General features: G+C 40.2%; 1 protein-coding gene across 3 annotated transcripts in view; it reads left to right on the top strand.

Annotated features, from left to right (window-relative positions):
* Nucleotides 1–15,691, top strand: part of BRCA2 (BRCA2 DNA repair associated) — a 584,634-nt gene that overhangs the window by 47,476 nt on the left and 521,467 nt on the right. For all 3 annotated transcript variants that reach the window (XM_069205562.1, XM_069205563.1, XM_069205564.1), the window contains 3 exons: nucleotides 14,461–14,543; nucleotides 14,624–14,664; nucleotides 14,747–14,858. In XM_069205562.1, the coding sequence (XP_069061663.1) occupies nucleotides 14,461–14,543; nucleotides 14,624–14,664; nucleotides 14,747–14,858 (236 nt within the window). The remainder of the gene's footprint in view (nucleotides 1–14,460; nucleotides 14,544–14,623; nucleotides 14,665–14,746; nucleotides 14,859–15,691) is intronic.

Below are 15,691 nucleotides of genomic sequence, written 5' to 3'. Positions count from 1 at the left end.
AGTGACTCCGACATAATAGCCCTTAAAAGTGAGACTTCTACCATACTTCCCTTTATGTTCGATCCTTCATCTATCAACAATAATATTGTTGTGGAGGCAATATTTATTTATAATTGTCTTTCTACCCTTTATACGATCTGGGTCATGTTCAATCATTGTTCAGTATTGTCCCTCTCCTTTTACAAACTCTATGTCACTAGATATCTAAACTCATCCACGAATCCATAGACAGCCTCTGTAAATTTCCTTGTTCTTTTTTCTACGAGAAGGACTACACATTGTATGTTAAATAGAACTCCTTTGGACTACTCTTTGGTCCTTCTTCACTGTCTATGATCATGCGAGCCGGCATTGTCTTCCGGGTCTCGCTGATCGGGGTCATAAAGACCCGGCCGCTCTCCGCGCCCGTGTTCCTTGAGGACGCGGGTCGGACGGGTAGGTTAAACTGCCTACAGGAAGGAATCTAAAGTAAGTCTCCCCATACTCTCCATTACGAGTCGAGTTACGCTTCACCGACTCGGATAATTGCTATGTATAAAATAGACGGGTTGTGATGTCGGGTTATACGTTCACTTAAAGGTGCAATAATTTATACTTTCCTAATTCATAGACACATCAATTTTTTTAATTTTCCGTCTAACGGTCGTTATTTAGCATTCTACCATTGACACTATAGTTCGATAAGACTGATATTTGGGTGTGAATGGTGAAGATGATGTTTAGAAGTTCCATATAACGTTTTGGAATTTGCTGGTTCTCCTGTTTCTGTGGCTGTATCTAGTCTTTATCAACTAATTGTTCTCCTGTCTGAAATTATTAGACACAAGAACTGTGAGTTGAGCATTTGTAGAACTCACAATGTCATGATTTCTTTACATGATTATTAATTCACAGAATTTTAGTTCCTTGTTCTGACAAGCGATCCTATTTGAGCCCTATCCTGATATTGGGGATGGTAAGCTTAATTTTTTTCAAATTTACCACATGAGTGTTTCACTTTGATCTCTTTAGTTTTACACGTGCACCAACTTTTGTGACTGTAATTTCACTCATGTTTATTGATTATGGTTCTTTACTTGTATTTATTTAGGGCGACCTTATTTAACGAGTTGAACTAAGTAAGTGATCTATTTTTCAATCATTATTGACTACTTGAGTTCAGTTTTTGGAGAAGTTTTTTTGTCCTGATGAAGCGTCATTGGATCCGGCTGGACCACTCCGACGCGAAACATGTAGACCTGTCATAGTGAGGTCCCATAGTTGGTTTTATCCTCCTTTTTCAGTGAGAGTAGGTGAACATTATCTTTCACCCGTTACTCCTCTTTTCTTGCTTTTAATCTTGGTCCCCATCATACTAATAGCTGATTAAAAATTTTGATTTATACTTGTTGATGGTGAACCAATTTTAACGCTCTATTCTCTCCATTATTGCTCGGGTACTAAGGATTGGGTACCTGTTTAAAAATCATTTATTTTTACCTGCTACTATCTGAGCATTTTTGGTTAAGCGCACCCCTTTGGGGAGCCCGTCAGGCATTGCAGCACCAGCCTGACGAGGAGCTTTCCCAATGATGAAGCTAGTCATCCAGTGTGATGCATGAGGGTTCTCGCTCCTGAAGAATTTGGGTCGCTCCTGATATTCTTCTATTTATTTGGAACAGTGTACTGTTTTGTTTGATTGGTTCTAATGGGAGGTTGTACACTGGACCACTAATCTCCCGGTCCCTCCTTCATATATTTTTCTGTTCCATGTACAGTAGCTTTACTGTGGGACCTTCAATGTCAGATTTCAATAGATTTTTTGACTTTTTCCTTTTTTGAACTTAAATTGGATCCAGGAATACTCCCTATTATGGAAGACTTTCAGGGTCTAAGTTTTGATGATGACATGGTATCAGCCATATTACAGACACCCTCCATCCTTGGTAACGATGATTCCACTCCATCTGGTAGTCTCAAGGAAGATTGGAACAAACTTTCCAGCTTAAAACGTGAACTGATTAAGACAGTCATGCATGGGACCATCATGACTGAATATTTATGTGCAAATATAGCACCTAATGGCCTGTTAGTGTCTAATAATCTAAAAATCTAAGGATTTTTCTACAAGATTGAGCTTTTAGGAAGGACTGGGCACAAATTGTTAGGAAGTGTACCAGAGACTGGTTGGTACTGATTATCAACACTTCCAAGCGTATTGCAGATTCCATCACCATACAAATCAGTGCAATTGAAAACACCTTAAAAACTAGAGTCACATTGACAGCCTTCAAAAGCCGCCTTACAGAAATTAATGCAGAATTAAATGAGACAAAAGAGTTTTTAACTCAGCAGAAGATCACTAAACTGCAAAAAGACATTGTCAAGTTTAGCAGGGAGAAGGTTTACCCTTATATTAAAGAAGACTATGACGTTGACACTCAATCACGTTCTTCTGATGAATCTACTGGTTCTTATAAAAAAACACGCCAATACAACAGGGGATCATCATCTGATGGATGGAGTTCTGATGAGAACTCACAACCTTTCTATAATTACCCTCCGTACCCCACAAACCAGTCAATGCCTTGGCAACCACCCTATCCATTCTTCCAACCCCGCCCCTTTATGCCATTTACGCCTTTTTTAGTCCGGGGCAGAGGCAGAAGAAGAGGAAGAGGCAGAAATGTCCAGTGGTCCAAGGAAGAACCACAAATGGTGACCAGGAACCACACAAAGAATTCCACACCAAGAACCTAGTGGTTAACCTGTCCCAGAGAAATCTCTCAGCTGATGAGACTAGCGTCCTTAATAGGGGTCTAGGCTTTGTCCCTACTCCTAATGAAGATTTCTTCCGCCTCCACATTGAACTAGCCCAGCTCTTTCGTAAGATTCGCCTCCAAGTGTTCTTCAAAGACAAACCAGTTGAACCAGCAGGTGACACCGGCCTAAAAAAAACCTCCACTTTTCTACCATCAACAATGTTAATGCTAAGTGAAGTTTTGACATTTGAAAAAGCAGTATTATCCGATGTCTCTCATTTATGTCCAAAACACTCTTACATTAACATTCCCAAACGAGAGAATCAGGCATTACATCAGCTAGCAATCGATCCCAATATTGTGATCAAACAAGCCGATAAAGGTGGAGCCATCGTGATTATGGACACAGTGGAGTACAGACGTGAATGTCTACGTCTTTTAAGTGACACTACATATTACACGAGGATTACTAGAGATCCAACTGAGAGACTCCAAATCCAAATTAGAAGTCTGTTGGAAGAAGCGAAAAGCAATTTATGGATCTCCCCCAAGGAAGCTGAATTCCTTGATACAGCACATCCCAGAATACCGTATTTCTATTGTTTACCCAAAATTCACAAGGGTATCCAACCTCCGCCTGGACGACCAATTGTATCAGGGATTGGTTCTATCCTAGAACCATTGTCAATTTTTTGTGATCATTTTTTTCAGCCCCTTGTAAGACATTCTTCTACTTATCTACAGGACACCAAGGATGTCCTCAATCTAATTGAATCTGTCAACTTGACCACCAAAGTACAGGGGATCATTACCCTTGACGTGGAAGCACTCTACACCAATATCCCTCAGGCAGCTACTTTACGGGTAGTAGAATCGGCACTACGGAATGACTCTTCCATTACATCTACACCTATAACTTTCATCATGCAATGTGCCACTTTGGCCTTGACAGAAAACTATTTTCAGTTTGAAGAACAATTCTTCCACCAGACTAGAGGTACATCTATGGGTAGTACTTTTGCTCCCAGCCTAGCCTGCTTATATATGTATGACTATGAGAAAAAATATATCTTAACATCAACTAATCCTTTTGAAAAAGATATTAATCTATGGAAGCGTTATATAGATGATATTCTGATCATTTGGCAAGGACCACTATCATTAACTAATGAATTTATCACCTGGATTAACTCTCTTGACCCATACCTAAAATTTACAGCTTCAGTTTCTTCTACTGAGCTGCCTTTTATGGATCGAATGATCACTATTGACAATGGTTCACTGAGTACCACTACCTACCAAAAACCAACTGATCGGAATAGTCTTCTCCTATATGAAAGTCATCATCCGAAAGCTCTGAGAGACAATCTACCAGTAGGCCAATTCCTACGACTGAGACGCAACTGTAGTTCCATACGAGAATTTGATAGACAAGCTGACATCCTGCAAACAAAACTTCAGGACCGACACTACCCAACTAAGACTATAAACACTGCCCTTAAGAGAGCAAAAAATAATCATAGGGAATGTCTATTGGCTAAAAATGAAAAGACTCCCCAGACACGTATAACCTGCGTTACTACATTTACCCCATTATCTAATACCATCAAACAGGTGATCAATAAACGCTGGCCGATTTTAGAGAGTGGGGGTAACGAAATGCCAAAACCTATATTTGCCTTTAAGCGTACTTCCAATATAAAAGTTATAGTGGTCCATACACGTCCACGAAGTCGTGAGACCCTGACACAAAAGACATTGTGGGACCTCCCACCTGTGAAAGGTCATTTTCCCTGCAGCAATTGTAATGTGTGTCCCTTGACTAGCAGGATCACGTCATTAGATCTAGACCCGATTGGAAGGTGGTTTTTAAAAAAAACACACGAATTGTAATTCTAAAAACTGTATTTATATGATCACCTGTCCTTGTGGACTACGCTATGTGGGGATGACAACGCGACCAGTTAAGATACGTATAAATGAGCTCAGAAGTAATATTAGATGTCAGAGAGTAACAACAAAACTTTGTGCCCATTTTTTGGAGTCTGCACATACACCAGATGACCTCAAATGGGTTGTCCTAGAAGTCCCGAGAGCCCTCCCTAATGGTTCTAATTCACTTTTTAGAATTGAACAAAGATGGATTTTTAGATTGGGGACAGCATCAAGGGGACTACTCTTTCACCCTAGAGTTGTTGCTGACCGATTCTTTACCTTTTTTAATTGAGTTCTCCGCCCTGATATATCTTTGAATTGATCTGGGCTAATGATATGAATTTTTGAAGTGACTCCGACATAATAGCCCTTAAAAGTGAGACTTCTACCATACTTCCCTTTATGTTCGATCCTTCATCTATCAACGATAATATTGTTGTGGAGGCAATATTTATTTATAATTGTCTTTCTACCCTTTATACGATCTGGGTCATTTTCAATCATTGTTCAGTATTGTCCCTCTCCTTTTACAAACTCTATGTCACTAGATATCTAAACTCATCCACGAATCCATAGACAGCCTCTGTAAATTTCCTCGTTCTTTTTTCTACGAGAAGGACTACACATTGTATGTTAAATAGAACTCCTTTGGACTACTCTTTGGTCCTTCTTTACTGTCTATGATCATGCGAGCCGGCATTGTCTTCCGGGTCTCGCTGATCGGGGTCATAAAGACCAGGCCTCTCTCCGCGCCCGTGTTCCTTGAGGACGCGGGTCGGACGGGTAGGTTAAACCGCCTACAGGAAGGAATCTAAAGTAAGTCTCCCCATACTCTCCATTACGAGTCGAGTTACGCTTCACCGACTCGGATAATTGCTATGTATAAAATAGACGGGTTGTGATGTCGGGTTATACGTTCACTTAAAGGTTCAATAATTTATACTTTCCTAATTCATAGACACATCAATTTTTTGAATTTTCCGTCTAATGGTCGTTATTTAGCATTCTACCATTGACACTATAGTTCGATAAGACTGATATTTGGGTGTGAATGGTGAAGATGATGTTTAGAAGTTCCATATAACGATTTGGAATTTGCTGGTTCTCCTGTTTCTGTGGCTGTATCTAGTCTTTATCAACTAATTGTTCTCATGTCTGAAATTATTAGACACAAGAACTGTGAGTTGAGCATTTGTAGAACTCACAATGTCATGATTTCTTTACATGATTATTAATTCACAGAATTATAGTTCCTTGTTCTGACAAGCGATCCTATTTGAGCCCTATTCTGATATTGGGGATGGTAAGCTTAATTTTTTTCAAATTTACCACATGAGTGTTTCACTTTGATCACCTTAATTTTACACGTGTTCCAACTTTTGTGACTGTAATTTCACTCATGTTTATTGATTATGGTTCTTTACTTGTATTTATTTAGGGCGACCTTATTTAACGAGTTGAATTAAGTAAGTGATCTATTTTTCAATCATTATTGACTACTTGAGTTCAGTTTTTGGAGAAGTTTTTTTGTCCTGATGAAGCGTCATTGGATCCGGCTGGACCACTCCGACGCGAAACATGTAGACCTGTCATAGTGAGGTCCCATAGTTGGTTTTATCCTCCTTTTTCAGTGAGAGTAGGTGAACATGATCTTTCACCCGTTACTCCTCTTTTCTTGCTTTTAAACTTGGTCCCCATCATACTAATTGCTGATTAAAAATTATGATTTATACTTGTTGATGGTGAACCAATTTTAACGCTCTATTCTCTCCATTATTGCTCGGGTACTAAGGATTGGGTACCTGTTTAAAAATCAATTATTTTTACCTGCTACTATCTGAGCATTTTTGGTTAAGAGCACCCCTTTGGGGAGCCTGTCAGGCATTGCAGCACCAGCCTGACCAGGAGCTTTCCCAATGATTGAGCTAGTCATCCAGTGTGATGCATGAGGGTTCTCGCTCCTGAAGAATTTGGGTCGCTCCTGATATTCTTCTATTCATTTGGAACAGTGTACTGTTTTGTTTGATTGGTACTATAGAACTTAAACAGTTGATGAAACGATGTGCCGCTTCATCAACGTCATCACTGATTGACACAAGAAGTTGTGTCATCAACATAAGCCACTGGCATAAAGCCAAATGAGCGAGTCAGTGCAGTCAAAGGCACCATATACATGTTAAAAGGTGTAGCGCTCTATGAAGAGCCCTGGGGAACACCGCAATTGAGCAAAAATGGCTTGGATGTAAATTCATCCAAGGCAACTGATTGCTTTCTGGCCGAAAGAAAAAAAAACGAAAAGTTTTACAGCCACGCCTCCAATACTAGTATCCTTCATACAGTTCAGAAAGATCTCATGGTTGACGTTATCGAAGTCTGCCAATAAATCTAAAAGAATCCTTGTAGCCTTTCTGCCTCTTTCAGGAGTATTTCTCAGTTCATCAATTGCCACTACTGAAGGTGACTCAGTACTATGGTTGAGTCCAAACTGAGCCGAATCCAAGATACTATATTCTTCCAGGTACTTGGAGAGCAAGCTATTCATATATGCACTGTACCCTCTAGGGGCTGAAAAGAAGGTTACACTGCAATGCTCTCTGCTCTTCTCTTTTCATGTGGTTATGCCCTCTAGGGGCTGACTATATGGTTACATGACCATGTTTCTTCCCAAAAGCTATTTTTATTGCAGTGCCCTCTATGGGATGTTGTGACCATTACAGTCTAATGCCAAGTGTATGAAGGAATGCACAAACACAGTTTATTTCTGATAAAGGGTTAATGTGCTGCATGGCTAAATACTTATAAGATCCCAAAGGCGAGACCTATTGGCTGTGCCAATGTTTGTTTTGTTTGGTACTTGAAGCTAGTGTTCCCTTTTGCTCCAGAGTATCCGCTCATTTAACAATAGGCTTTACAGCTACAGCAGTGATTTATGCTTATATCTCTGTTGGACTTGCACAGAGCAGCAACATGGAGGAATTTTGATACGCTCAGAAGACATTACTGTATACTGATACTGTGCGAAACTTAACTGTCTGCAAAATGGTTTTACATTAACTCTTCCATTAATGTGTGCCTTCTCTCACACATTCCTAAACTATTCATAAAGGCATGATATGGTTTGCTTTTCATATGTCTGGGTTGCTTATTGGACGCTGCTCGCTATTCTGATTTTATGCTTGTGAATCATTGAAAGATCCAGTGCTGGAGAAGATACTAACATGTAACAACTACTCTAATTTATTAATAGATCCACATTGCAAACCTTCCTGCCTTCTCGTTCAGAAGTTATATTTATAATTGTTCTTTCATGCTAGAACTATATTAAATGGGTAATATTTTTCGAGGGAGAGTGGAGGGCTGTGCAGAATTCTTTAGGTAGACTGGAGTTAAGTTTGCTCTCACCTCACCTGATTAGCTACTGGTTGTAGTCTTGTGGTGAAGTGTTGTGCTACTAAAGTGGCGATGCTTATGCTGTTTTCCTACACGTCTTTGGGACTGCTGTTAAAAGGTTTCCGTGAGACCCGAGCTTGATGACGAATGGTGATTCAAGCATGTTAATTTGTGAATGATACCATAACCAGATAACTGTAGTTCTCTTCCAGGGGATCCTCATCAATAGTCCTAAGTACTGAATATTCCTCCCAGGAGTGAAGACCCCAGAGCATAATTCAAATATAGATATAATGTACATATATGTAAAGCATTATTGTCCTGACACTTCTTACCATTGTAAGAACTTTTGCAAGAGGACTCTAAAGGACAGGGAAAAGAGCAGACTACATGCTATACAAAAAAGAGGAAAGGTGAGACCTTCAAGTGCCCCGGAGGGGAGGGGGTGTTTCAAAAACATCCTTAAAAGAGCCCTCCTCTCATCAGCACAGAGGGAGAACAGAGAAATATCACCAAAATTGTTGTTTTCCATCGCTGTCGACGAGTAGAAGTTCAGCAATGAGGACCATAACTGTATGCTCACCTTCAGTGTCAGCAGTGTCATCAAGGGGCCCGGTACCACCGTGGGCCGACGACCCAACAATAGCCCTCGAGACACTCAACAAAGACGATGACGAAGAAACAGTCGACATTGAGACATCACTCCTTAGAGTCATGACACTCGTCGTTGAGGCAGAGAACGTCACAAGGAAGATCGACTTTGCAACATGTTGTCCAACGCTCAATGGTGAGTATCTCGCCGTCGCATCAACACCGCCTCCAGTTACCGTTGTATCGACATCAAAACATCCACCAACATCAAGATGATCATCACTGTCAGGAGAGAGACCACGTCACTCACACTCGACGTCCAGAAGCCGATCCTGGTTTCCAAAGCTACTATTGTACCTACAGTGAGTACTCACTTACCAATGGCTCAGAGAGCTCAGGACAGTCTCCACAAGCAGACTGAAACTCGCCAGAGTCTGAAGTCTGATTACTCACAGACTTACTCACCATCCAGAGACATTGTACACAGACCTTCACCTCAAAGTACTCCTCCTTGTACATTTTCTCCTGATTTGCCTGCATCAAGGTCTCTGATGCAAACGACAACACCACAATGACCTAGAAAGTCACAGACCAGCAGATCACTGACCAGATCTCCTTGAACGCTCAGAATGAGGTCTCCACATACGACAGCATCAACCTGGTCAAGACATTCTCACCGGTCCACATCTCACAGAAGACATAGGACCACTTCCTGGTCCACGACATCTCTTTCATCGATAAGAGACTAGTTGCCAACACTATCTGAGTCACCTCCAACGAGAGTCTCCCTGGTGGACAATCTTATCACATTTAATGATGTTCTTTTTAAAGGCGCAACAAAGTTGAACCTGGATTTTGCTTCTCCACAGGCGTCTTCATTCGCCATCTTCAAAACCCTCCACCATAGGGCGGCTTCATGACCTCTCCTACCTCTGGCTCTAGGTCTTTTGAAGCCAGCTGTACAAATCTTTCTTACTCCTGCATCGGTACGACCTGTTACATCATGCATTCTTAAGAAATTCAAGGCCCCTGACCAGGGTCCTCTTTTCTTATGAGCGGATCCTGCTTTAGATTCTGTTATTGTTTCAGCAGCAAGAAAGACTTGTGCAACGTCATCCTCATTGACAGTGACTCCAGACAAGGACAGTAAACATTCCATTCAGTGGGCAAAAAGATATGTAACACTTCTGTTTCATTTATGAAAGTTGTGGGTGCCTCTGCCTTATTAGGGAGGTATGACAGAGCTCTTTGAGACTCTCTCTAGATTCACTGAGAAACTACCACAACAGGACAGGCAAGACTTTCAAGACATTCTTGAGGAGGATGTCTGGTCGCAGATCAAATCATCAGTGCGCTGCTGATGCGTCAGGTCTTGCAGCTCATGGATACGCTCATGGCATTTGTGCAAGACGCCTGAGCCTGAGGCCCAACAGAGAATTTTAAGTCTTTTATTTATGGGCACATCTCTATTTGGAACACATGCAGATGATGACATGGCTAAAATGAAGAGTGAATCAGACCCTCTGAAAGCTGTGGGCCTCGAAAAGCGCAAGGAGTTTAAACGTAAATTCAAACCCTATGATATTAGACTTTACCAATTGAGGATTAAAACACCTCATTGGTTCCAACACTCACACCAAGCCAGGTCTCACTACCATCCTCAACAGCAAGCAAGAGCAAAAGCCTCTTCTTGCCCATCAGTAGCCTCTGCTAAACCACAAACAAAGCAATGAGCTTTTGCTTCCCCTGGCTCCATCTACTACTCCAGTGAAGGGAAGTATTATGCAACATCTAGACAAGTGGCACAAAATAACAAACGACAAATGGGTCTTGAACATTGTTCAAAATGGCTACTCTCTCAGGTTCAAGTCTCCTCCTGCTGTCCCTCCAAAAGTTATGTAGCAAAAAATTGGGCCCCAAGGGCAAAGTGTAGCCCTTGACTTCCACAGCAGTGATTTAAATAGCATATACATAATAATAAATCTTCCATCTCAATAAGATTGTCTAGTTCATACCTTTTTATTCAATATAAAGTTCAATAATGGTTCTAAATCAAAATTCATTATATTCAGGTGTTCCGAAAGTGACGGTGAAGTGAAAGATGCACTGCACCAGTTTTATATATAATAATATGTACAAAGGTGTGGCTAAAAGAACAAGTGGTCTTCAAAATGACCCCTTCAATATCTAGCAGTATCAGGTTTACAGTTCTCCTCCATTAAGGTACATCTTGCAGCAATTACTGCTTACAGAAAATCACATCCTCAAAGATCATTCTTCCAAATGCCTGTTGCCAAAGATTTCCTTGAAGGTTTAAAGAAGGTGTTCCCTCCTGTTCATTCTCCTTCTCCTCCGTGGATAGTGAATGTGATACTATTAAAACTCATGGGTCCACCTTTTGAACCTATACATAAAGCTTCCCTACAGCACCTTATATGGAAAACTGCCTTTCTTGTTGCTATCACTTCAGCACGCAGAGTTAGTGAGATTTAATCTCTCTGTGCCAAAGAGCCTTACACAGTGTTCCATGCCAACAGGGTAGTAATGAGAACTCACCCCAGTTTCCTTCCCAAAGTAGTATCTGATTTCCATATTAACCAGACAATCTCACTTCCTACTTTTTTTCCTAACCTGTCTACACCAGCGGAAAGAGCTTTGCACTTTCTAGATCTAAAGAAAGTACTAAAGCTCTATTTGGACAAGACCAAATACATTAGACAGTCAGACCACCTATTTGTGAACTATGGCCCTATGAGGACGGGCATCATCTCCGCCAAAAAAACATTTCCAGATGGATAGTTTAGTGTATTCTGTCACTTATCAGTTGGCCAACAAACAATTATCTGCCGAACCCAAAGCCCACTCTACAAAGGGCAAAGCGGCAACAGCAGCCCTCCTAAATGTTCCCATTTCAGAAATTTGCAAAGCTGCAACATGGTCATTGGTACATATTTTCACAAGACATTACTGTCTAGATTCTGACACCAAAGCAGACACCCACGTAGGGAAGATCTCACTAAGAAATCGGTTTAGTTAAAAAAGGTACATTTTGCTGTTCATCCTTGATTCGTCCTCAGGAGTATGGTATGGGCTTGCTATTTTATTCAGTGCTTATGACTATTGATGATGATCCCCTGGAACAGAAGGGTAAGTTACTTACCTGTAATCCTAGTTCTTTTCCGGGGAATCCTCATCAAAGTCATAAGCAACCTGCCCTCCTCCCCGGACGAGTCTTGCATGCAGCAGTTCCTACATACTTGTGTTCTGTTCTTCATATTACTGTAGTAAAGTACTTACCTAACTGTCGCCTCTGAGGCATGGTTGGATACAGGAGATCCTTGTGATCTTAAAGGCGCAGTGCCAGTTTTTCTTGGTTGTGCTTTAAAGTGCAGCATATTGGCTAATAATGCCTGTGGAATTCTTTTCAGTTTTTGCTTAAATGAAAGCTGTGATTTTGCATACTACACTCCTTCATGTTTTTTACAGAGATTCTGAGTTTAAGAGATTTATTAAATGAAAAGCTAATGCAAGTGGCATTTTTAGCCTGTATTATAGGCAGCATAAATGTATATAAAAATGAACGCTTTACATATACGTATATATATGTGTACATTATAATGTATATTGGTATGTGCTCCGGGAGTCCCCACGCATGGGCAGTAATATTCAGTGCTTATGACTTTGATGAGGATTCCCCTGGAAGAGAACTAGGATTACAGGTAAGTACCTTATCCTTACCAGACATAGGGGGTTATTCCAACTTTGGAGGAAGTGGTAATCCGTCCCAAAAGTGACGGTAAAGTGACGGATATACCACCAGCCGTATTACGAGTCCATTATATCCTATGGAACTCGTAATACAGCTGGTGGTAAATCCGTCACATTTGGGACGGATTACCACCTCCTCCAAAGTTGGAATAACCCCCATATTGTTTTGGGTCAAGGACAACACGTTTTCATGTTTTTTGGTCCTTGGGACAAGTAGGCCCAGCCCCCTGCAGTGTAAAGCCTTTGGCTTCCAGTACCACATAATGGAGCATGGAAGGTAATTGTCTGCAGTTGAGATAGTCTGAGCCCACATGTTAATTCTGTTCGAACTTGTATTTATGGTTCATCTAAGTAAATGTTGCAAACTCGGACTGCACCACTGAGAGTAGTTACAGTCAAAAAAATGTGTACACATGTTTTCAAAGTTTAACCATATGAAACTACATATAATGCTCCCAGAATGCTCTCTGATTAGAAGCAAATATGTACAGACGCTTTGAAGCAAGATTGATGATTTTTTTGCTTTCAGAATAGAACGTTCTCGAAAAAATGCAACTAGAAAAATATGTTTTGCTAAACTACCGTGAAATTTTAGGTATAATTTCTTTAAAGCATCATTTGGTAAATTGTGTTGATGCATGATGGTATTTCATCATAATGTAATATCAGTGTAGCTTCTTCCAACAAGATTATGGAAACATGGAAATGAAAAAGCAATGGTAAAACCAACAGATCCAACATTGGTGGTCAGTTGTTCGGTTTTGTCAGCGTGTGTCTTGTTTTGACATGTTTTTTGTAAAACTTTATTGCTGTGGGAGCTGCTAGGCCCTCACCATTTTAACAAACATTGACAAAAAGCAAAAATATTTCTTGGTCTCAAAAAGCACACATTGCCACAATAGTTCCTTGCACTGAACAAAACTATTTGGTGTGCAATATACTCCTTGTGAAAGGGCAGTATATCACATCACAAAAGTGGACCCAGGATATAGGTCTTTGAATTAGTGCAGATTTACATATTTCATTAATTCACAAGTTTAAAGAAGCAGATGAGTAAATCGTACTTCCAAAAATATTTGTGAACTGTATTTTAAAATGAAGCAAATATGCATGTGTAGATTTGCTCATGCGAAACTCTGTTGAGGTTTTACAAGTTCACTTTCCCTCCAAACACTTTTTTCCCAAAATTGGGAGAAGTTTTGCTACTGCCCTTGTCGAGAGTAAATTTCCAGTCTTTCACATTATAGGAAAAAATTAGAGAAGAGCTGGTGAAAACACTTAAAACATGCAGTTAGTAGGTTTGCACAGACTCAAATGGGCATTCCAACCCTGGAACTATTGCTTTCAGTTACCTCCAGCCCCAGTATGTAGATCCGCAGAAAGGTGGCAACATTTGGAAATTGCTAGTATTTAAGCTGTTTTACAGTACTAGCCCTGGCAAAACAAGTGTCTATCATCAAAGCTCTTAAATAATGATATTGCTGCCATAATTTGTCCCCGCACTACATGGCATCAAAGGGACAAGTACATCCTTTTACCGGACAAGTAGATTTATAAAGCAACCTGTCCGATGGGCAAGCAGATATTTTGTAAACTTCCACACCCCTGCTTTTGAAAACGAATGACTAAACAGGAAAAAAAAATGATATCCTGGAAAGCAATAAAATATAAACTGAGTTCACCGAAAACCCAAGCGCAGAGTAAATCTTCTTGCTATTGACCCACTTGCACCATCATTTCCGTAAACTTCAAGATTTATAAACGGAAGCGGTCAGTTATATATGTATAATCCAAAACATTTGAAATGTAATTTGTTGTGTGTTTGGTCCATACCTTAGTCCATTTCTAAAGGAATCCAGTTACATTTTTGTAACTTCGTATATTACATCGAATCCATGAATATGGTGACATCTGCCCCGTGTTAACTTTTTTGTGACAGGCGTTTAAAACGTCCTAGGAAATAGCATTTGTGCTTGGTATGCTTGCTTGTTTGTTTTGTTTTTTCTTCATTTTTTTCATTTTCTTGTTTGCTTAGTCCTGCTGTTGTAAGGGAAATGTTCAGAACACCGCGCCGGATTATGAAATGTGCACACCAAACACCACTGCGAGAACAAAATGGTGCGTAATTTTGTTTTATTGCAGACTTGTTTCTTCATAGGCTAGTATGTATTTGAATGGGATTATTTTTTTTTCTCCAGAAGTATGCGGAAGCCTGTTTTGTACACCAAAGCTCCTGAGGGTAAGTTGTATGTCTCTTTTAAAAAAAAAAAATGGACCTATATTTTTTGCTGTTTTCTAATGGTTATTCACTGTATTCTCAGAATCAAACTGCAAAATGCATATCTGAAAGTCTTGGTGCAGAAGTGGACCCAGAGATGTCTTGGTCAAGTTCTTTAGCCACACCACCTACTTTGACCTCAACAGTGATCATAGGTAACTATAATTTTGAACAGGTTGGACTTAATGTTATTGAAGGAAAAAATGCAGCGTAAATCTCTGGGCATTGTTCCCCATGTGCAGTTAGTTGTATAGCTTTCAGTCCTGGAATATGATTTTCTAACATTATAATTATTGATCAAGCTACTTAAATAAAGCTGCCACCAATGCAAGTTATTTTGATACCAGCAAAATGTAACTCTCTTAAAGTGGTTTATTTATAGCACTATGTAAATATCCATACAGACTTCATCATTGTTCCATCTACCAATGGTGGTCTTGTAAACATTTTGGCAACATTGCTAGTAAACGTTTCCTCTAAATGACTGTGATCCTTTTTGTGTACCGGTATACCAAGAATTCCCGAAGGATGATATTGATGTTACCTTGCAGTCTCACATGCATTCTCTTCACTGTACACACTGAAAAGGAAGAACGATTTGTTCTAAACTTTGGGATTCACTGAACAATTGCTGATTTTAAAACCTTTGGGACACGTGAGATGATCCATGCAGGTCTAGGAACAGCTCTTGTTGTAACCGATGGTCCAGTCACTGGGTCACCACTTCAGAGCTGTGCTTAAACTACTTCTTGGAAAGCTGCACAGATGTTACAGAATCCTGCTGTTCCGTAGGTGCTTGGAATGTAAATTACATCTGCTGTCCTGCTTTATAGGGTGGACAGTACTCTTATGCAGCATGGCGACGCAGAAAATCACTGCAGGATGTTCCAACTTAAATAAAAAAAAGAGAGTTGTGACACTACCCACTTGCCAATTCGAACCGGACATATACATTTGTTAAAACCCCTGACTGAGGCCTCCATTTTTT

This window comes from Pleurodeles waltl, chromosome 8, assembly GCF_031143425.1.
Source record: "Pleurodeles waltl isolate 20211129_DDA chromosome 8, aPleWal1.hap1.20221129, whole genome shotgun sequence".
Taxonomy (NCBI): Eukaryota; Metazoa; Chordata; class Amphibia; order Caudata; family Salamandridae; genus Pleurodeles; species Pleurodeles waltl.
The sequence above is the reverse complement of the archived record's forward strand: the minus strand, read 5'-3'. Positions and strand labels throughout refer to the sequence as shown.